Source organism: Polypterus senegalus, chromosome 2, assembly GCF_016835505.1.
Source record: "Polypterus senegalus isolate Bchr_013 chromosome 2, ASM1683550v1, whole genome shotgun sequence".
NCBI lineage: Eukaryota > Metazoa > Chordata > Cladistia > Polypteriformes > Polypteridae > Polypterus > Polypterus senegalus.
Window position 1 is genome coordinate 211,125,278 of NC_053155.1, and position 23,186 is coordinate 211,148,463.

The 23,186-nt window shown below is 40.1% G+C and overlaps 2 protein-coding genes across 2 annotated transcripts in view; one reads left to right on the top strand and one right to left on the bottom strand.

The window, feature by feature from the left end:
• Window positions 1–23,186, bottom strand: part of gtf2f2a (general transcription factor IIF, polypeptide 2a) — a 206,838-nt gene that overhangs the window by 105,040 nt on the left and 78,612 nt on the right. The window lies entirely within an intron of this gene.
• On the top strand, window positions 1,064–2,322 carry LOC120523708 (zinc finger BED domain-containing protein 4-like). The gene is made up of 2 exons (XM_039745273.1): window positions 1,064–1,326; window positions 1,536–2,322. The coding sequence occupies exons 1-2, from the start codon at window positions 1,066–1,068 to the stop codon at window positions 1,983–1,985; spliced, it is 711 nt and encodes a 236-aa protein (XP_039601207.1). The 5' UTR covers window positions 1,064–1,065; the 3' UTR covers window positions 1,986–2,322.

Consider the following 23,186-nt stretch of genomic DNA (forward strand, 5'->3'; position numbering starts at 1 on the left):
AAACTTCCACCATCCAATGCAAGAGCCACGGCAATAACAAAAGACATCGATGTTTTTATTGCAGCCGATATGAGACCATTTTCTGTGGTGGAAAATCTGGGATTTCGGCGACTCATTCACACACTGGAACGAAAGTATGCCATCCTGAAACGCGCACATTTTACTCGCACGGTGGTCCCGACCCTCTACAAGGAGTGCAAGGTAAATGTTGTACAGGCTCTGAAAGAGGCAGAAACCATCGCCATAACTACTGATGGTTGGACTTCTAGGTGTACACAGAGCTATATCACAATTACAGCCCACATTATCAACAGTAATTGGGAAATGGTACATTTTGTACTGCAGACGCGCCCACTTTTTGAATCACACACAGGGGCAAACGTTGCTAAAGTTTTACAAGAAGCTGTCACACAGTGGGGTCTTAAAAAGCCAAACCATTGCATCGCTATTTTAACAGACAATGCGTGTAATATGGATGTGGCTGTGTGCGAGGCAGGATTTGAGCCGCACATCAAATGCTTCGCGCACACAATAAATCTCGCTACACAGGCTAGCCTCGGTGTTGCGCGTGTCGCTTGTTCGGGCAGGTGAGACGTGTATCTGCTTTTTTTCCACCGGAGTTCGACAGCTGCCGTGGTACTGACGTCTAAGCAGAAGCTGCTACAACTGCCACCGCACAAATTAATAATGGACGTCACCACGCGATGGAATTCATCATTGGCTATGCTGTTTCGTTACCTGGAGCAGCAGGCTGAAATAGCAGCAGCAGCGCTCACCAGCCCAGAAATAAGACAAAATGCCCGAAACATTGACACACTGGATACCTGCGACATTGTCAATGCCGAATTTCTTGTGAAGCTGCTGAATCCTTTAAAGACAGCTACCACTGTTTTGTGTGAAGAGAAGAGGCCCACAGTGTCTCTCATCATGCCACTGAAGAACATGATAGAACAAAACATGGCACCAAATGACAGTGATTAACTTAAAGTTATTGTCTGCTTTTTTTTCATTTTTTCATTTTTATTACTATTTAATTTAATATTGTCTTTTTGTATCAGTATACTGATGCTGGATTATGTGAATTTCCCCTTGGGATTAATAAAGTATCTATCTATCTATCTATCTGATTCTTCCACTGTGGCCAACACACAGAGAGCAATTCTCAGCAATATTTCAGGCAGATACAGTGGGGATGTACACAACTACCTGCTGGAGAGCACTGCGCTGGACCCAAGATTCCAGTCTCTACCGCAGCTAGACTGCAACCAGCGTGAGGCAGTCTTTCAGAGGATACAGAAAAGGGTGGAACAGTTGCAGCAAAACCAGGTATCATTGACTTGATTATTTTTTCCTATAAGATTTATGTTTCCAGTACCAAATTTTAACGGATTTAATAGGTTCATGCTGTGTTTGTGTGTGTGTGTGTGTGCGTTGTAAACAAGAGAGCATCAGAGTGAGTGTATTTGTGTTAAAAGAGAGAGGGGGACTGCTTTGCTGCTTGCTAATGTTAAAGCCAGTGTTTCTGCTGCTTAAAGCCCACAGATGAGAAGAGTATGGAGCGCAAAGAAGAGGCATCAGCTCATTGTTCCACACATGGAGGCGAGGGGGCTCTTGAAGCTGAAGGCAGAGCTGAGTCAGAAGAGGAACCTGCTTCCAAGAAGACAGCACTTGAGGATCAGCTAGGGGACTCTTTCTCAAAGACAGAGCAGCCCAGCAAAGGAATTGAGAGGGAAACTGAACTTTACAGAAGAGAGGCATCTATCCCACTTAGTTGCTGCCCTCTGACATGGTGGAGAGAAAACAGCTCCAAATATCCTTTGCTGTCTCCACTTGTCAAAGAATATCTTTCCATTCCTGCAACCTCTGTTCCAAGTGAGCGTGTCTTTTTAACTGCAGGAGACATAGTTACTGCCCAGAGGTCACAATTGCTGCCAGAAAATGTAGACATGCTTATATTCTTAAAAAAGAACATGACCATATCTTAGGCTGTTCTGTATAGGTCATTACCTCATTTACCTAGGTCTTAGCTCGTTTTCCATGCTTAAGAAAATTTTGTTCATTGTTTTGCACTCTGAGTTTTAAGACAGCACTACTTTGATAGTTACACTAATTATGGTTAATTGCACGCAAAGGGATATTTGTGTTGTTTATTATTTATTTTTATTTATAATATTTAATTTTATTGTACAATTAATTGCCTGTCAGTTTGTGGCAAAATATTTTGCAGTGTTTACATGTTATTACTGCATATCATTCATCAAAATAGAAGTTTTATTTCATAAAGTTGATTTCAAAATGGACATGCATTTTTTGCATTTTGTGTTTTTCAGTTAAATAAAATGCTATTTTTGCTATATATTTAAACATTGAAGATTTCTTTAAAAAAAATGTCTAAAAGTCTCGTCTCGTTCTGGTGAACTCAGTCTCGTGTCTCGTCTTGTGGGAAAAGCATCTCGTCACACCCCTACTGTATACATAAACATATACACATACATATATACTTATAAATATACATATACACACATATTGTATATACACATATATACAAATATATATACACATACATACATATATACATATATCTATACTAATAAAATGCAAACCCCTCACTGACTGACTGACTGACTCATCACTAATTCTCCAACTTAGGTAGAAGGCTGAAATTTGTCAGGCTCATTCCTTACAGCTTACAGGTGCTGGTCATAAAATTAGAATATCATGACAAAGTTGATTTATTTCAGTAATTCCATTCAAAAAGTGAAAACTTGTATATTTAGATTCATTCATTACACACAGACTAATGTATTTCAAATGTTTATTTCTTTTAATTTTGATGATTATAACTGACAACTAATGAAAGACCCAAATTCAGTATCTCGGAAAATTAGAATATTGTGAAAAGGTTCAATATTGAAGACACCTGGTGCCACACTCTAATCAGCTAATTAACTCAAAACACCCGCAAAAGCCTTTAAATGGTCTCTCAGTCTAGTTCTGTAGGCTACACAATCATGGGGAAGACTGCTGACTTGACAGTTGTCCAAAAGACAACCACTGACACCTTGCACAAGGAGGACAAGACACAAAAGGTCATTGCTAAAGAGGCTGGCTGTTCACAGAGCTCTGTATCCAAGCACATTAATAGAGAGGCGAAGGGAAGGACAAGATGTGGTAGAAAAAAGTGTATAAGCAATATGGATAACCACACCCTGGAGAGGATTGTGAAACAAAACCCATTCAAAACTGTGGGGGAGATTCACAAAGAGTGGACTGCAGCTTGAGTCAGTGCTTCAAGAACCACCACGCACAGACGTATGCAAGACATAGGTTTCAGCTGTCGCATTCCTTGTGTCAAGCCACTCTTGAACAAGAGACAGCGTCAGAAGCGTCTCACCTGGGCTAAAGACAAAAAGGACTGGTCTGCTGCTGAGTGGTCCAAAGTTATGTTCTCTGATGAAAGTACATTTTGCATTTCCTTTGGAAATCAAGGCCCCAGAGTCTGGAGGAAGAGAGGAGAGGCACAGAATCCACGTTGCTTGAGGTCCAGTGTAAAGTTTCTACAGTCAGTGATGGTTTGGGGTGCCATGTCATCTGCTGGTGTTGGTTCATTGTGTTTTCTGAAGTCCAGGGTCAACGCAGCCCTCTACCAGGAAGTTTTAGAGCACTTAATGCTTCCTGCTGTTGACGAACTTTATGGAGATGCAGATTTCATTTTCCAACAGGACCTGGCACTTGCACACAGTGCCAAAGCTACCAGTACCTGGTTTAAGGACCATGGTATCCCTGTTCTTGATTGGCCAGAAAACTCGCCTGACCTTAACCCCAAATAAAATCTATGGGGTATTGTGAAGAGGAAGATGCAATACGCCAGACCCAACAATTCAGAAGAGCTGAAGGCCACTATCAGAGCAACATGGGCTCTCATAACACCTGAGCAGTGCCACAGACTGATCGACTCCATGCCACGCCGCATTGCTGCAGTAATCCAGGCCAAAGGAGCCCCAACTAAATACTGAGTGCTGTACATGCTCATACTTTTCATGTTCCTACCTTTCAGTTGGCCAACATTTCTAAAAATCCTTTTTTTGCATTGGTCTTAATTGAAATTCTAATTTTCAGAGATACTGAATTTGGGACTTTCATTAGTTGTCAGTTATAATCAAAATTAAAAGAAATAAATATTTGAAATACATCAGTCTGTGTGTAATGAATGGATCTAATATACAAGTTTCACTTTTTGAATGGAATTACTGAAATAAATCAACTTTGTCATGATATTATAATTTTATGACCAGCACCTGTACTTACAAAAGTTAAGCAGGTTTCATTTAGAAATTCTACGCGCAACGGTCATAACTGAATCCTACTTGCGTACATATATACGGCCATAGCCTGCAGCTCGGTCACTGTGTGAGGCGGAGTTGCGTCACCCATCATCACGCCTCCCACTTAGTTGGCTGCCTGCCTATTTTGCGTCCCCCATACCCACGCCTCCCGTGTTGAGAGCCTGCCCATACAAGGCCGTCCGACAGCAGCATTCCAATAGACACGCTGCCGCTACAAGGTATTTGTCATGCCTAAGACGAATACAATTCTCGAGAGATACAAGTTTAGTGAGAAAACGCAAAGTATAAATGAGACTTTTGATCACTTTGTAACGGAGTAAAAATTGCTGGTGAAGGACTGTGCTTATGCAAATGAAGATAAGATGGTCAGGGATAGATAGAATAGTGTTTGGCACAAACTCAGCAAAACTGCAAGAGAAACTTTTAAGTGCCAGGTCTAAGCTAACATTAAATAAAGCCGTTGACATTGCAAGATCGCACAAGATAGCACAACCAGAGAACCTTCGATGCATGTACTCCAAACGGTTCACGTGAACTGACTGTGAACGCAGTACACACACAAAAAGCAAGAGCTCCAAAGAGCGCTGAACAAAAAACACATTACACAATTGAGAAGGCAGCAAAAGAATATGAAGCGTGTGACGCATACAAGCATATTCATAAGTGCAGCTACCATGGAAACAAAGCACACGGTGGAAAAAGTCAATGTCCAGCTAAAGGAAGACAGTCTAAAAAATGTGGTAAATTGAAGCACTTCGCTAAAGCTTGCAGGACTGAGGAAGGTAAACCCGTGCATGCAGTGTGTAATGTCTCAAATAAAGAGGATGACGAGCAGTTTATTGATACAGTAAGAAAGGAACAACCCTATGAATATTCGCAGGCAAATCCACAACTTAATACCGGGAATGCCTGTTAAACATCTTAGATTCATGAGTACCGGTTTGTGTAGTGAACACATCGATGAATGAAACCGGATATCTTTACAACAGTTGACAAATTATTTGTTAAGGATCTCTTTGTATGCCACGTTATCAGTTTTGCCTTCAAGGTTGTGCGCTGAGCTTACTCTTGAGCATGCAATGTATAGTTGGCCATGTGAAAAGCAATCTTGCCTCAAAACTCACAGCTTGTATTGCTGCTGTCATAATCGGTTTGAGTTTCATGGTCTGTTTCAATTACGTTAGTATTTGCAAGACTTGTGTTGAAGTGACATTCGGTGTCTGTCAATTATTGTAAGCATACAACCGTTTTCATCAATAACTTCGCATCCAGCTTTTGAGAGTTGAAAAATTAATAAACATCAAAGTGTCCAGTACTCAAATCGTCACCTGTCAATCTAAGATGTTTAAGAGGCATTGGCGATTGTCCAAAGGTGTAAAATATTTGGCAATTTCGGTACACTTGCAAGCGACAACCGAACAATTCAACGGCAGCCATCAACTCACATGCAGAACCATAGGTGAAGGGCTTAAGCATTTCACTCTTATAGTGCTCCTGTTTAGTATAATTATCTCCAGTACCGTCACCAGTCCACACCTTAAACCTGTCCCAGTCATTCAATACATAAAACACAATGTTCCTCCGGATATCAAGAGTAAGCCTGATATGGCTGTTCAATATGTAACACAGAGAATGGAAAAGGCAGGCACCATCTCCGGGCATGGAAACCACTCAGTAAGTGACAGTTCTTTGATCGATGGTGATCACCTTGATAGACATGTTAATGGGCTTACGGTTGGAACGATAAATGAAATGGGTACCTGAACAATGTAAACTAAGTCTAAAATACCTACACAATCACTATAATCGTAATAAACGAACAATAAAACAGCGGAGAAGCCGTGGCTTAAATCAAAAGGCTGCAGTTATCATCAGGGAGATGTGAATACCGTGAAGAAGCAAGGAAGGGAATGAAGAGACCAGAGCGACGGACGGCCTTATACAGGCAGGCAGCCAACAACGTGGGAGGTGTGGGGATGGGGAACCCAACGCCGCCTCACACGGTGACCGAGCTGCAGGTTATGGACGTATATATGTACGTAAGTAGGATTCAGTTAGCTTTGGGAACCCGCTTACCAAATTTTTTGAAGATGTGCCCATAGGTAACAAAGACCGTTGGAAACTTCAATATGGCAGCTGACATTGGTGTCATACCACCGAAATAAGTACGTACATCGGTTTAAGTTAGCGCAGGGAAACCGCCTACAAAATTTTGTGAAGATGGGGCCATAAATAAGAAAGTTTAACATGGCGGATGTGGTCGACCGTTAAGCATAGAATTTCGAAATGAAACCTACTTAACTTTTGTAAGTAAGCTGTAAGGAATGACCCTGCCAAATTTCAGCCTTCTACCTACACGGGAAACTGGAGAATTAGTGATGAGTGAGTCAGTCAGTGAGGGCTTTCCTTTTATGAGAGAGAGAGAGAGAGAGAGAGAGAGATAACTTTATTAATCCCAAGGGGAAATTCACATAATCCAGCAGCAGTATACTGATACAAAGAAACAATATTAAATTAAATAGTAATAAAAATGAAAAAAAAATGAAAAAAATTTAAATAAAATTAATGTTGGCATTTACTCCCCCGGGTGGAATTGAAGAGTCGCATAGTGTGGGGGAGGAACGATCTCCTCAGTCTGTCAGTGGAGCAGGACAGTGACAAAAGTCTGTCACTGAAGCTACTCCTCTGTCTGGAGATGACACTGTTAAGTGGATGCAGTGGATTATTCATGATTGACAGGAGTTTGCTTAGTGCTCGTCGCTCTGCCACAGATGTTAAACTGTCCAACTTTAATCCTACAATAGAGCCTGCCTTCTTAACAAGTTTGTCCAGGCGTGAGGCGTCTTTCATCTTTATGCTGCCACCCCAGCACACCACCGCGTAGAAGAGGGCACTCGCCACAACCGTCTGGTAGAACATCTGCAGCATCTTACTGCAGATGTTGAAGGATGCCAACCTTCTCAGAAAGTATAGTCTGCTCTGACCTTTCTTACATAGAGCATCAGTATTGGCAGTCCAGTCCAATTTGTCATCCAGCTGCACTCCCAGATATTTAAAGGTCTGCACCCTCTGCACACAGTCACCTCTGATGATCACAGGGTCCATGAGGGGCCTAGGCCTCCTAAAATCCACCACCAGCTCCTTGGTCTTGCTGGTGTTAAGGTGTAAGTGGTTTGAGTCGCACCATTTAACAAAGTCTTTGATTAACTTTCTGTACTCCTCCTCCTGCCCACACCTGATGCAGCCCACAATAGCAGTGTCATCAGCAAACTTTTGCACGTGGCAGGACTCCCGAGTCATATTGGAAGTCTGATGTATATAGATTGAACAGGACCGGAGAAAGTACAGTCCCCTGCGGCGCCCTGTATTGCTGAACACAATGTCAGACCTGCAGTTCCCAAGACGCACATATTGAGGTCTGTCTGTAAGATAGTCCATAATCCATGCCACCAGGTGTGAGTCTACTCCCATCTCAGTCAGCTTGTCTCTAAGAAGCAGAGGTTGGATGGTGTTGATGAAGTCCAAAAACATAATTCTTACAGCATCACTGCCTCTGTCCAGGTGGGAGAGGGATCGGTGTAGCATATAGATGATGGCATCCTCCGCTCCCACCTTCTCCTGGTATGCGAACTGCAGAGAGTCGAGGGCGTGACGGACCTGTGGCCTCAGGTGGTGAAGCAGCAGCCGCTCCATGGTCTTCATCAGATGTGACTTCAGAGCAACAGGTCCAAAGTCATTCAGCTCACTAGGACGTGACACATTTGGGACAGGGGTGATACAAGATGTTTTCCAAAGCCTTGGGACTCTCCCCTGTTACAGGCTCAGGTTGAAGATGCGCTGTAGAGGACTCCCCAGTTCCAACGCACATGCCTTCAGCAGTCGTGGCGATACACCATCTGGACCCGCTGCTTTGCTGGCACAAAGTCTTTTCAGCTCTCTGCTCACATGGGATGCTGTAGTTGTGGGTGGGGATGTCTCACCTATGCTGGTATCAGCAGAAGGATGGTTGGAGGATGCAGTACTCCGAGGTGAGAGTGGGTTACTGTGATCAAACCTATTAAAGAAGTTGTTCATTTGGTTTGCTCTCTCCACGTCTGTCTCGATGGCGGCACCCCGCTTTCCCAAGCGCATGCAGCGGGGTGGCGCTGTATGCGTCTTTAACGTTTGCATACAGTAGGTCGATAGTCCTGTTTCCCCGAGTGTTACAATCCACATACTGGGAGAAGGCAGGTAATGTTTTGTCCAGAGTTACATGGTTAAAGTCTCCAGCGATTAGCACAAGTGCCTCAGGGTGCTGCTTTTGTAACTTAGCAACTGCGGAATGGAAGATGTCACTCACTATCTCCGCGTTCGTTTGAGGGGGGATGTAAACAATAACAACAATCACGTGTCCAAACTCTCTGGGCAACTAATAGGGGCGCAGACTTACGGCCAACAGTTCGATGTCCCTGCAGCAAGTGGAAATTTTAATGTTTACATGTCCTGAGTTGCACCACTTTGTATTGACATAGAGAGCGAGTCCTCCTCCTTTCTTCTTTCCGCAGGTACTTGCGCCTCTGTCCGCTCTAACTGTGCTAAACCCGGGTAGCTCCACGTTAGCATCTGGGATGGTAGACATTAGCCACGTTTCACTAAAACACAGCAAGCTGCATTCTCTGTAGGCTCTGACATTATTCACCAGCACAGCCAGTTCGTCGATCTTATTTGGTAGTGAGTTTACATTTCCCAGGATCACAGAAGGCACCGACGGTTTATAACGCCATTTTCTCTCAAGTTGTCTCGATTTAATCTTATCTTTAATCTTTGCGCTCGGCTGCCCCGATATCGTCTTCTTACCTCGTCAGGTAAATAAGGGACCACACCGGCATAAGCATTTCTTCTCAGTGCTTTAAGCTGACTACTTGAATAGGCAATTCTCGGAGTGTAAAAATCCATGTCAAATAGTAAAATAGTAAAAAGTAAAATTGTCCAGGGAGCAATTCCACATAAAAGAAAGTGGTAGAAGTGATCAGTGAAACAGGGAAAAATAGAGATATATCTATACTAATAAAAGGCAAAGCCCTCACTGACTGACTCATTCACTCTAGAGTTTCTCCACACTCAATGTATTGCTCGCATCCCCGTTATACCCTCTGATCTCCCATTTCAATTCAGATGCCTCCAATTTCCAGTAAGGCTCTGCTGCGTCATGACAATTAATAAGTCTCAGGGACAGACCCCACAAAAGGATGCCATTGATTTCAGGCAAGAATGCTTTTCTCCTGGTCAACTATACGTTGCATTCTCAAGAGTGAGCTCGCTCAGCTTCGTCATATTACAACCGGAGTACTGAACTGACAACGTACTATATAAAGAGAACTACAACAACCATAATAAACCAACAATAAAACAACGGAAAATCCGTGGATTAAATAAAAAGGCAGCTTCCTTGGCGAAGCAAGGAAAAAGGATGGCCTTATATGTCGTTCGTTTATAAAACAGCGGGGAAGCTGTGTAAAGGCTGCTTCACAAAAAACCAGCGGAGCGCCTTATATGAGCAGGCAGTCAGCTAAAGAGGGGAATCAATAAATAACTATAATCATAATAAACGAACAAAAAATAACGTACAAGCCGCAGATTAAATACAGAAAATGGGTACCTGAACAGTAAAGTAAGTCTCAAATAGCTACACAATAACTATAACAATCGTAATAAACGAACAATAAAACAGTAAAGAACCGCGAAGCAAGGAGAAATGAAGGTCTTATATGGCATTCGTTTATAAAGCAGCGGAGAAGCTGTGTGAAGGAAGCTACACAAAAAAACAGCAGAGCCCCACACTCTGAATGTATTCCTCGCATCACCGTTATACCCTCTGATCTCCCATTTCAATTCAAATGCCTCAAATTTCCAGTAAGGCTCTGCATCGGGATGACAATTAAAAAGTCTCAGGGACAGACCCTACAAAAGGTTGCCTTTGATTTGAGGCAACATTGCTTTTCTCTTGGACAACTATACGTTGCATTCTCAAAAGTAAGCTCACTGCACAGATTGGTCATATTACAACCGGAGTGCTGAACGTGTATATATGTAGATATGTATAAATATGTAGATCTGTATATTTTAAATATATATATATACTAGCAGAATACCCGCGCTTCGCAGCGGAGAAGTAGTGTGTTAAAGAAGTTATGAAAAGAAAAGCAAACATTTTAAAAATAACGTAAGATGATTGTTAATGTAATTGTTTTGTCATTGATATGAGTGTTGCTGGCATATAAACATATATATAAATATATATATATAAATATAAATATATACACATCTATACACATATATATACAGTTATATATATATATACACATATACACACATACATATATATACATATACATATATATACACATACTGTATATATACACACACATATATATATACATACTGTAAATACAACATATACATATCTACATATATACTGTATATACACATATATATACAAATCTACATATATATATCTACATATATATATATTAGGGGTGGGACTCGATTAAAAAAATAATCCAATTAATTAGAGGCTGTGTAAGAATTAATCTTGATTAATCGTATGTAATCACACACGTAAATTTGCCCCAAATCGCAAATGTTTTTTTTTTTTTTATTTAAAACGGTTTTAGTGGGCGACAGAATCAAATAATAGACATGGACATGAATATTGTAAACTGAAGCTGTTTTAATTTCTGAAAAAAAAAGCCTTTAAACTGCATTTGAATTCAAAATAGAAACAAAAATATCATCCCTGGTTAAAATTGGGCAGAGTTAAAAATAAAGTGGTAGTTTAAGTACTTTAAGTACATTTGCAGAATAGTATTGTCTTTAAATAATAATAACCAAAATTTCACCATAAAGTGCAGTTTTTCTTCTTAAAAAAATAAGTCAGAAACATAAAAGGTAATTTGACCAGCTTACTCTTTAAACTCTGAGTAACATTAGCCAAAATTATTTTGTACATTAGGCTAAAACAGTGTGATCATTGAACATTTTGTAATTAGATGTATTTAGAATTATCAATCAATCAATCAATCAACATTTATTTATATAGCACATATTCATACAAAAAAATGTAGCTCAAAGTGCTTTACAAAATGAATAGAGAAAGAGAAGACACAATAAAAAATAAACATAAGTCAACATTAATTTATTAATTAATTACTAACGGTCACAGAAGTCCAATGATCCACAGTAAGAGCCACAAAGTCCGCTTTCTGTAATGCATCTAATTTTGCTTGCTTTTCAGTGTGCAGAAAACCATGCTTTTATCAAGGCTTACTTTCGGGTAGTCGAAATGATCAGTCGTAGGAGCGCGCTTTATTCCGACTCTAACATTTTTGTAGCTGTGATGTGTGCATCAGTGTAATGGATGTACCAGGAAATCATGCATTGACAAAAGTTCCCGTTTGCTTGGAATTGAAAGTGTGATTAAATGCGTTATTTTTTAACGCGTTATGGAGTACATGCATCGAGGCTTCTCAGCTGTGCTTGTGCTAAGAAAGGGAAAATTTTAAAATAGCGTAACATGATTCTCGCGTTAACCTAATATTTTTCATATGTCCCAAACCAAGGAGATGCGAAGGTAAAATGAATCGGTAGCGCTGCATACATAGTCAGTACATCCCTCTCGAATCGAACCTCGAATGTCGGCGTTAGAGGCTTAAGACTCTACAATTAGCCACAGCGTGTGGCTTGTCTATGCTAAAGTATGTATTGTAGATCGGGTATATATATACATTTATATATATACCCGTGTATCGCAGTGGAGAAGTAGAAGTTATGAAAAAGAAAAGGGAACATTTTAAAAATAACGTAACATGATTGTCAATATACAGTAATTGTTTTGTGAGTGTTATTGAATGTTGCTGTCATCAAGGATTTGATTATCATTATTTCTTTCAATCAGGCTCGTATTTGTAGGATGTGTTCAAGTTACATTCCGTGTTTGTCAATCGTTGTAAAGATAAGAGGTTTCATTCATCGATTAGTTCCTTACTGCATCAATAAACAGCTCGTCTTCCTTTTTATCTGTGATGTGACAAACTGCATGCACGGGTTTTTTTTACACTGTCTTCCTTTAGCAGGACATTCACTTTTTCCACCGTGTGCTTTGTTTCGCAGTAGCTGCACTTATGAATATGATTCTATGTATAAGGCGCTTCATATTTTTTGCTGCCTTCTCAATTGTGTAATTCGGTTTTGTTCAGCACTCTTTGGAACTGTTGCTTTTGTCTGTGCACTGCGTCAGTTCCGTGAGCAGCTTGGTGTTCTTGCATCGAAGGTTCCCAGCTGTACTGGTGCCATCTCGTGTAATGTCAGCTAAGACCCGGCACTTAAAACTTTCTCTCGCAGTTTCAATGAGTTTGTGCCAAACACCACCCTGACCATCTCATCTTCCTCTGCATAAGCACAGTCCTTCACCGTGAATATTTACCGGCAGTGTTTGTATTGGATTGCCGCTGATGGGCGGCCTTATATGGGCAGGCACTAAATTACAAACGCTAGTGGTAGCCTATGAACTTAATTTAATATAAACTTACGGTTCACGCGTGCTTTGTTTCCGCAGTAGCTGTACTTATGAATATGCTTGTATGCATCATTTGCTTCATAATGTTTTCTGCCTTCTCAATTGTGAAATGGCGTTTTGTGCTGATCGCTGTTTGGAGTTCTTCCTTGTGCTCTACGTACTACGTAGGAGGCGTGATGATGTCACGAAACTCCGCCCCAGCCATCTCCAACTCAAGACTCCATTACATTATATGGGAAAAATAGCTTCCAGTTATGACCCTTATGCGTAGAATTTCGAAATGAAACCTGCCCAACTTTTGTAAGTAAGCTGTAAGGAATAAGCCTGCCAAATTTCAGCCTTCTACCTACACGGGAAGTTGGAGAATTAGTGATGAGTCAGTGAGTGAGTGAGTGAGGGCTTTGCCTTTTATTAGTATACTAGCAAAATACCCGCGCTTCGCAGCGGAGAAGTAGTGTGTTAAAGAAGCAATGAAAAGAAAAGGAAACATTTTGAAAATAACGTAACATGATTGTCAATGTAATTGTTTTGTCACTGTTGTGAGTGATGAGTGTTGTTGTCATATATATATATATATATATATATATATATATATATATATATATATATATATATATTTACACACACACATAAACATATATATATATACATATCTATACATATACACATATATATATACATATATATATCTACATATATACACATACATATACACACACACATAAATACATACACACACAATACATATATATATACATACATACACACACACATATATAAACATATATATACATATACATACATATCTACATATATACACACACAGCTATTTCAGATCAGTGCAATACGCTGCTTGTTAAAACGGATAACTCCGCTCTTACGTGCAAGTCTGCGTGGATATTATGAACTATCGTATTTGTTCAAGTTCTATTTAAATTTTAAATAGAAGGAATTTTTATTTAGTCGACAGAAATATCTTTGGTAGGAATGGTAAAAACAGACAGGAATATTATTCGTGAATAAATCAACTCAAACCTTAAACAACTTATAATATTTTGCTCTCCATAAAAATTTATCCTGTCTAAATTATACAAGTTAGAAATAAAGTAAACGTTAAAAGAACAAACATTCACATTTCTTTACTCTTATGTAATTTTATATAAAAATAAACTTAGATTTTAAATATCCCAAAAGATTTTGCTCTCCATAAAAATATATCCTGTCAAAATGATACAAATTCAAATATGAACATGCTGCATAACAAAACCTAGAAATATAAATGAAATGTGTTCTTTTCAGCAATAACAAATCAAATCATTCAGTTTTCTTTGCTCATATGTCATTTTAGAGCTGGACGCCTGGCATCTTTTTTTGGCCACAGGTTCGTTTATGTTTGGTGTGAGGTTCTGTGTTGTGGAGATTCTCAGGATGGATTGCAGGTGCTCATCAGTGAGGCGACTCCTGTGTGCTGTTTTGTTAGTCTTTATCACTGAGAAGAGCTTCTCACACAGATATGTGCTACCAAACATGCACAAGGTTCGAGCCGCATGTAGACGGACTTTTTTTGTTCTTCAAAGTCACCAAAGCGCCGTGCAAACTCAGTGCGCTCAGTTTATCAGCAAAGTGCGATTTGGGAACACCGTAGTGACGACTTGGTTTAACATTACTTGGCAACAGGGAAAGTGAGGCAAGGTGCACTGGTGCATTTGTGTCTCCCATAAAAGCAGCTTCACTTGAAATCACTTTGTGATTGTGCACGGGTTAAAACGTCCGCTGAAGTGTCAGATTCTTATTTAATTATGCTGCTTTCTGTATCTTCTGCATTGCATTCAGGTTAACCTGATGTTTTGTCTCATAGTGCCGTCTTAGATTAAATTCTGTAATTACAGCCACATTAGCTCCACAAATGAGACACACGGGTTTAGTAAACATATACTCAGCCTCCCATCGGTTTTTAAAGGCTCTATTTTCAGAATCAACTTTTCTCTTCAGCATCGTGTGAGCTAGCTTCGCAATAACTTGATTAACTCGGTAAGTGTTTGGCAAGGCAGCTGAAGCGCTGCATTATGGGATCTGTAGTTTATTGTGTTACCAGCGCTTCATATACCCGGCTTTAATAACAATAATACAGTATATAAAATGATCTCGGGCGGATATAATTACACCGGGCGGATGTGGCCCGCTGCCCTTGAGTTTGACACATATGGACTAAATAGAACTTGAAAAGATATATTTTTTCAAATGTGATCGCGCAATTCAGATAGAGTTGACGCCAGCACTACAGCCTGCATGCCTCAATAAGTCATCCTTCCCTCGCTCTTACTTTTTACCGTTCATCTAATGAATACACTGAGTATGGCTTTACCAAAACAATCATTGATGGCGAATAAAGTATCCATTATTCGAGTATGTAGATCGGGTTATATATATATATATATATATATATATATATATATATATATATATATATATATATATATATATATATACTCAGCGTATCGCAGCGGAGAAGTAGTGTGTTAAAAAAGCTATGAAAAGAAAAGGGAACATTTTAAAAATAACGTAACATGACTGTCAATATACAGTATTTGTTTTGTGAGTGTTACTGAGTGTTGCTGTCATCAAGGATTTGATTATCATCATTTCTTTCAATCAGGTTCGTATTTGTAGGATGTGTTGTGTTCAAGTTACATTCCGTGTTTGTCAATCGTTGTAAAGATGACAGGTTTCATTCATCGATTCGTTTCTTACTGCATCAATAAACAGCTCGTCTTCTTCTTTATCTGAGACCTGACACACTGCATGCACGGTTTTTTTTACACTGTCTTCCTTTAGTGGGACATTGACTTTTTCCAACGTGTGCTTTGTTTTGGATTTATGAATATGCTTGTATGTATCAAACGCTTCATATTTTTTGCTGCCTTTTCAATTGTGTAATTCGGTTTTGTTCAGCGCTCTTTGGAACTGTTGCTTTTTATCTGTGCACTGCGTCAGTTGTGCTGGTGCCATCTCGTGCTATGTCCATGGCTGTATTTAATGTTACCTTAGTCCTGGCACTTAAAACTTTCTCGCGCAGTTTCAGCTGAGTTTGTACCAAACACCACCCTGACCATCTCATCTTCCTCTGCATAAGCACAGTCCTTAACCCGTGAATATTTAGTGGGAGTTTGCTATTGGATTGCCGCTGACGGACGGCCTTATATGGGCAGGCACTAAATTACAAGCCAGCGCAGCCTGTCTATGAACTTAATTTAAAGTGTAGGTTTACATCGTGCTTTGTTTCCGAGTAGCAGAACTCATGAATATGGTTGTATATGTCACTTTCCGCTTCTTATTGTTTCGCTGCCTTCTCAATTATATAATGCATGTTTTCTTCAGCGCTTTTTTTTAGGTCTTCCTGGTTTTCTATGTACTGCGTGATTACGTGAGAGGCGTGATGATGTCACACGAAACTCCGCCCCCACGGTGTTGAAGCTCATCTCCATTACAGTAAATGGAGAAAACTGCTTCCAGTTATGACCATTACACGTAGAATTTCGATATAAAACCTGCCCAACTTTTGTAAGGAAGCTGTAAGGAATGAACCTGCCAAATTTCAGCCTTCCACCCACACGGGAAGTTGGAGAATTAGTGATGAGTCAGTGAGTGAGTGAGTGAGTGAGTGAGTGAGGGCTTTGCCTTTTATTAGTATAGATAGATATATATATATATATATATATATATATATAGTGGTGTTTATTCTTCCCCAAAGAAGACAGCACAAACAAAAACAAAGTTTTGGGGACCGTCCCCATATATTGTCGTCCAGACAATAAAGAATGTAAATGATTCAGAGTGTTCTGTTGACCAAAAGAGATTTGGGTAAGTACCACGTGATAACCCTCTATCTCGCGATGTTTCACTCACCTTTAGGCTCTTTGACTGCCTCCTAATCGTACATGTGTGACAATATATATATATATATATATATATATATATCTCCTGCAATCTTTCTTTTCTGGTTGCTTGCGAGTTGGTTTTTGCATGCACTGCACTTCGGATTTGTTTTAATGTTCGCTTTTTTCTGCTGTGCTTAAAACTCATTTTAAAACAGTGTTTACAGCGATCAGGCTTTAAGTTTAATAGCGTGATCTCCTGCAATCTTTCTTTTTTGGTTGCTTGCGAGTTGGTGTTTACATGCACTGCACTTCGGATTTGTTTTAATGTTCGTTTTTTTCTGCTGTGCTTAAAACTCGTTTTAAAAAATGCTCTTGTGAACACATGCTACAGAGAGATTAGAGGCGTGAGCGAGCAAGCGCGCAGAGAGAGGGGCAGCTGACAGGGAAGGGATGGGGGGATAGGGGGTGTGTGTGTGTGCTGCTCCTGTAGCTGAGGGAGGGAGGGAGCGCGAGCGAGCCAGCTAATATAGCTGAGCAGGGAGCCTGGGTGTTTTGTGTCAGTGTTATTCAATGTTTTTACATTAGTTTACTATTACACTGTGCATTCTATGGTGTAATTAACTATATTTATGCTTAATCTTTACATATATTTACATACAGTTTGTACTGTCTGAACGGATTAATTGTATTTACATACAATCCTATGGGGAAACTGCTTTGGTTCACGACCAACTCGGTTTACGACCAAAGTTCTGGAACGAATTATGGTCGTGAACCGAGGTTCCACTGTACATACATATATACATATACACACACACACACACACACATATATATATATATACATATATATATATATATATACACACACATATATACAGTCTTTGGGGTGCGAGCAACTGTTGCTGTGGGTGGCAGAATCCATGAAGGAAGAAAAATTAAAAACATTATTTGTACAAAATCTTAATTTATTTATCCATTCCTAAATAATTAAATGGGCAGGCTATTTCGTATCAGTGCAATTTGCTGCTTGTTAAAACGGATGACTCCCGCTCGAACGTGCAAGTCTGCATGGACATTATGAACTATCGTTTCTGTTCAAGTTCTATTTAAATTTTAAATAGAAGGAATTTCTTCTCACACAGATATGTGGTACCAAACATACACAAGGTTCGAGCCGTATGTAGACGGAGCTGGAGCATTTGTGCGGGAATGGAGTGAATAAACTGTGCGGGCCGTGCAGTATCGTACTTTGCCTTCAGTGTGCCATTACACTACAGCTCGATCACCTCCATCTGAATCTGCACAGGTGCAGTTTCCACATCGACGCCAAATGGGTTGCGAAACAACTTAAAATTCTTTTTTGTTCTTCAAAGTCACCAAAACGCCGTGCGAACTCAGTGCGCTCAGTTTATCAGGAAAGTGCGTATTTGGGAACACCGTTGTGCCGACTTGGTTGAACATTACTTGGTAACAGGGAAAGTGGGGAAAGTTGCACTGGTGCATTTGTGTCTCCCATAAAAGTAGTTTCACTTGAAATCACTTTGTGATTTTGTACGGGTAAAAACGTCTGCTGAAGTGTCAAATTCTTCTTTAACTCTTCTGCTTTCTGTATCTTGTGCATTGCATTCAGGTCTTTCAGGTTATCTTGATGTTTTGTCTCATAGTGCCGTCTTAGATTAAATTCTGTAATTACAGGCACATTAGCTCCACAAATGAGACACACGGGTTTACCGGCAATGTCAGTAAACATATGGACTAAATAGAACTTGAAAAGAAATATTTTTTCGAATGTGATCGCAATTCAGATCAAGTTGACGCGCACTACAGTACATTGAGCCCGCGTGCTATTGTGGTTTTGCCTGTGTGCCTCAATAAGTTACCCTCCCCTCGCTCTTACTTTTTTACCGTTCATCTAATGAATACACTGAGTATGGCTTTACCAAAACAATCATTGATGGCGAATAAAGTATCCATTATTCATGAAGCTTCAAATGGTGATCTGTTAACTGCATATTTTTTCATACGTCTCAAACCAAGGGGATGCGAAGGTAAAATGAATCGAGAAGCGCTCGTACATACCTAGTGCATCCCTCTCGAATCGAACCTCGGACGCCGGGCGCTAGAGGCGAAGGCTCTACTATTGCGCCACGGCGTGTGGTTTGTCTATTTGAGCGTAGCAGTGTAATTCGTTTTTTGTTCAGCACTCTTTGGAACTGTTGGTTTTTGTCTGCGCACTGCGTCAGTTCACGTGAGCCGCTGAATATGGTTTTATATGTCACTCGCTCACTTCTAATTGTTTTGCTGCCTTCTTAATTATATAACGCAGGTTTTCTTCAGCGCTTTTTGTAGCTCTTCCTGGTTTTCTACGTAATGGGTGATTACGTGAGAGGCGTGATGATGTCACACGAAACTCCGCGCTTTCGAGCTCAACTCCATTACAGTAAATGGGGAAAAACAGCTTCTAGTTATGACCATTATGCGTAGAATTACGAAATGAAACCTGCCCAACTTTTGTAAGGAAGCTGTAAGCGATGAGTCTGCCAAATTTTAACCTTCTACCTACACAGGAGGTTGGAGAATTAGTGATGAGTCAGCGAGGGCTTTGCCTTTTATTAGTATAGATTTTATATATATATATCTATACTAATAAATTATATATATATGTATATATTGAACGCACCCCTAGAAGACACGGACGCTCCTCCAAAAACCCCTCTTAAATGCTGATGCAATGGGAATAAATATAGTTTACCTCCTTTTTTACTCCCTTACTTGCTGGAGTGGTGCTGTTGCTCTGTCACATGGCATTTCACATACTTAAATGCCTGAACAGCACCTGCACTTTTTGGCTCTTTGCTTTGTCTATCTCTCCTCCTCCACATATCCTCTGCTCCTGTTGGGGGTCCTGCTCCTGACGCTGACCCCTATGATGAGGAAGATGTTTTTGCATTTTTTTAATTGAGAGATAGAACTGTCACCTTAAGTCAGCCTTAGAAAACACACAAACCTATATTTTTTCCAGCTTTACTTACTCAATGCAATATATAACATCCAAGTGAAATATATCACAGCTACAGTTCAGAAGAATTTTAAAAAATTAAAAACAAGAAACACTGAGATTAATAAACTGGATGAAAGAGCAAGGAGGAAACTGGTAACAGAGGCTACCAAGAGGCCAATGGCCACTTTGAAGGAGTTACAGGATTTTATGGAAAATAGTGGTCATTGTGTGCATGTGACAACAATTTCACAAGCGCTCCACAATTGTGGTTTGTTTGGGAGGGTCGCAAAGAAAAAAACACTTCAAGAAAGGCCACATTAAGGCTCGTTTGAGGTTTGCCAGAATGCACCTTGAAGATTCTGATGACAAGTGGAAAAAGGTCTTATGGTCAGATGAGACAAAAATCGAACTATTTGGCCTCAATACCAAACGGTACACCTGGCGGAAATCCAATGCAGCTCACCATCGACAACCATGGCTGCAACGAGTATTCAACGTAATCAACAACATTAACTACAAAAAATCGTCAACGTGTCATAAACAGAACCTTCAATAGAGGCTCCAGTCACAAAGAACCACATTGCTTTTTGTAACTGCAATGCATTACATGAACGTCTCGGGGTAGTATCGTTTATTATTATTTGTCAAGACTACACACTACCAATGAAGAAGAACGTCTGAGGAGGAGAAGAATGTAGAGGAAAATAAACGTGGTTGCAATGGCCAGTTGGATGGGGGGGGAAGGAGATGGAAAAAAATTGAGATAGAAACTCTAAAGTGTGGGAGCACTTTACCAAAAAAGAGCACCACCGCAATGAATGAGTATCTGAAACGCAAGCATCTTGGAGCTGTGATGCCGCCATCTCTTGAGAATTTATGCTGCCACTGTTAGTTAGTTAGGGTCAGATTATGAGGGGAGGGAGAGCGTAAATGAGACTGAGAAAATAAAAGTGAAAAAAGCTAACTTTTACAAATAACAAATTTACACCCGATCTGTTCATTTCAAATAATATTGCATTAGTACGATGATGTTTTCTGATTGGTACTATTCAGGTCATACAATGAATTCTTCAAAATGTCACATATATTTGTCTCTTTCGTTTTTTTCCCTGGTGCTGCACGCTGACAACAGAAGGTGTGAGCTTATTCAGTGCTAGCAGGAGTATGCAGGTGGCCGGTTGCTTGTGCTATAACAAGCTTGACCTGGCGGCAATAAAAGCACATGTACTGTGCAAGGCATGTACGGGGTCCACTGAGAAAAGAAGAGCGTTCATGGCTCACCTTGCACAGGAACATTCTTTCCTCTGCATGTCCTGGAGTCATGTGCAGACTAGGCAAGATCAGGGGAAAAAAACATGGTCACTGATTACAACCGCAAGAAGGTACACGAAGGAATATGAATAATGTTACATCCGTGCCACAGTGTTTTCCAAAATGTACTAGAAGGTCAAAAAATGAATAATTCCAAATATCATATATACCCATGTCTCTGTTTTTTTGTCAGTGCAGCTTTGACATCACGGGCCATAAGGCACATACTAATTCAGCGTAAGCAGGAACACTCAATAAACTTGAATAAAAAAAATCAAATGACAATGAGATACGAAGAAGGCAGATTCGCCAGCGTTTATGTGTCAGCTTTTATCCATGCTGATCAGAGATTTTCCAGTTCGATTGTCTCAAAACACCACTCACATCTACAGTGATTCCCAGTTTCAGATAAAAAGTAACAGCGTCAGATCCCTGGGGGGGGCAGTAGTATGTATCGTGACTGAAAGAATAAATGTGAAAAGCAAAAAAAATGGTAACTTTTACAAGTACTATACATTTACAGTGGCTGTTACAGACGCAAATCAATGTATGTGTTTATCTATACTAAGAAAAGGCAAAGCCCTCACTGACTGACTGACTCACTGACTGACTCATCACTAATTCTCCAACTTCCCGTGTAGGTAGAAGGCTGAAATTTGGCAGGCTCATTCCTTACAGCTTACTTACAAAAGTTGGGCAGGTTTCATTTTGAAATTCTACGCGTAATGGTCATAACTGGAAGCTATTTTTCTACATATACTGTAATGGAGCTTGAAAGCCGTGGGGGGAGGAGTTTCGTGTGACATCATCACACCTCCAACGTAATCACGTGAACTGACTGTCAATCCAGTATGTAGAAAATCAGGAAGAGCTCCAAAAACCGCTGAAGAAAACAAGCATTATATAATTCAGAAGGCAGCGAAACAATAAGAAGCGAGCGAGTGACATATACAACCATATTCATGAGTGCTGCTACTTCGGAAACAAAGCACGGTGTAAACCTAAAGTTTAAATGAAGTTCATAGACAGGCTGCCGCTGGCGTTTGTCATGCCCACGGGTAATGCGGGATACAAGTTTAATGAGAGGACGCAGGATATAAGCGAGTTTTGATCACTTTGTAACTAAGTTAAAATTGCAGGTGAGGGGCTGTGCTTATTCAAATTCCGAGAGACTGTGTTTGTGGGGGATTGACAGTTAAGGCGGGTGGGGAAGTCACGTCATCATCTCCCCTCCCATTAACCTCATTTCGCTCTGAGCTGCGCTCCGCAGCTAACGCAGTGTTACGACTTTGTGACGCTGCCACTAAATACTCACAGAAAAATCCACAAGTTAATGCACACGCGGTGTCTAGAGTTTCTCCACACTGAATCCTCCAGGCACTACTTACAAAAGGTTACATTAACAATCGTGTTATTTTTAAAATGTTTCCTTTTCTTAGCACAAGCACAGCTGAGAAGCTTCGATGCATGTGCTCCATAACGCGTTAAAAAAATCACACATTTAATCACAAGCAAAGGGGAGCTTCTGTCAATACATGATTGCCTGGTGCACCGATTACATTGATCAGCGCTTCACGATACATTTTACCCTCGCACCCCTTGGTTTGAGAAGTAGTATGAAAAATTATGAGGTTAACACAGAAAAACAGATCACCAATTGAAGCTTTATGAATAATCGATTCCCCATCAATAATTGTTTTGGTAAAGCCATACTCCGTGTAATCCTCCTTCCATTTTATAATTTTTCCGCCACTAGCCATGATTAAATGAACGGTAAAAAAGTAAGAGCGAAGCGAGGGTGATTTATTCAGGCAGGCAGGCGACAGCTCAATAGCTCAAATTTGGATACAAGTAGCTTCTATTTAGTCGCCAGAAATATCTTCGTTAGGAATGGTAGTTGAATTTAGTCTTTAAATTTCTATGGTAAAGAAAAAGTAATGCAATGATGACTACATTTAACTATATAAAGTCAAAACTTGTATATATAAAGTCATTTCTGAATATATAAAGTCAAAACTTTAATATATAAAGTCAGCGCTGGAATATATAAAGTCAAAACTTGAATATATAGCCTAAAGTCATTCCCAAATATAT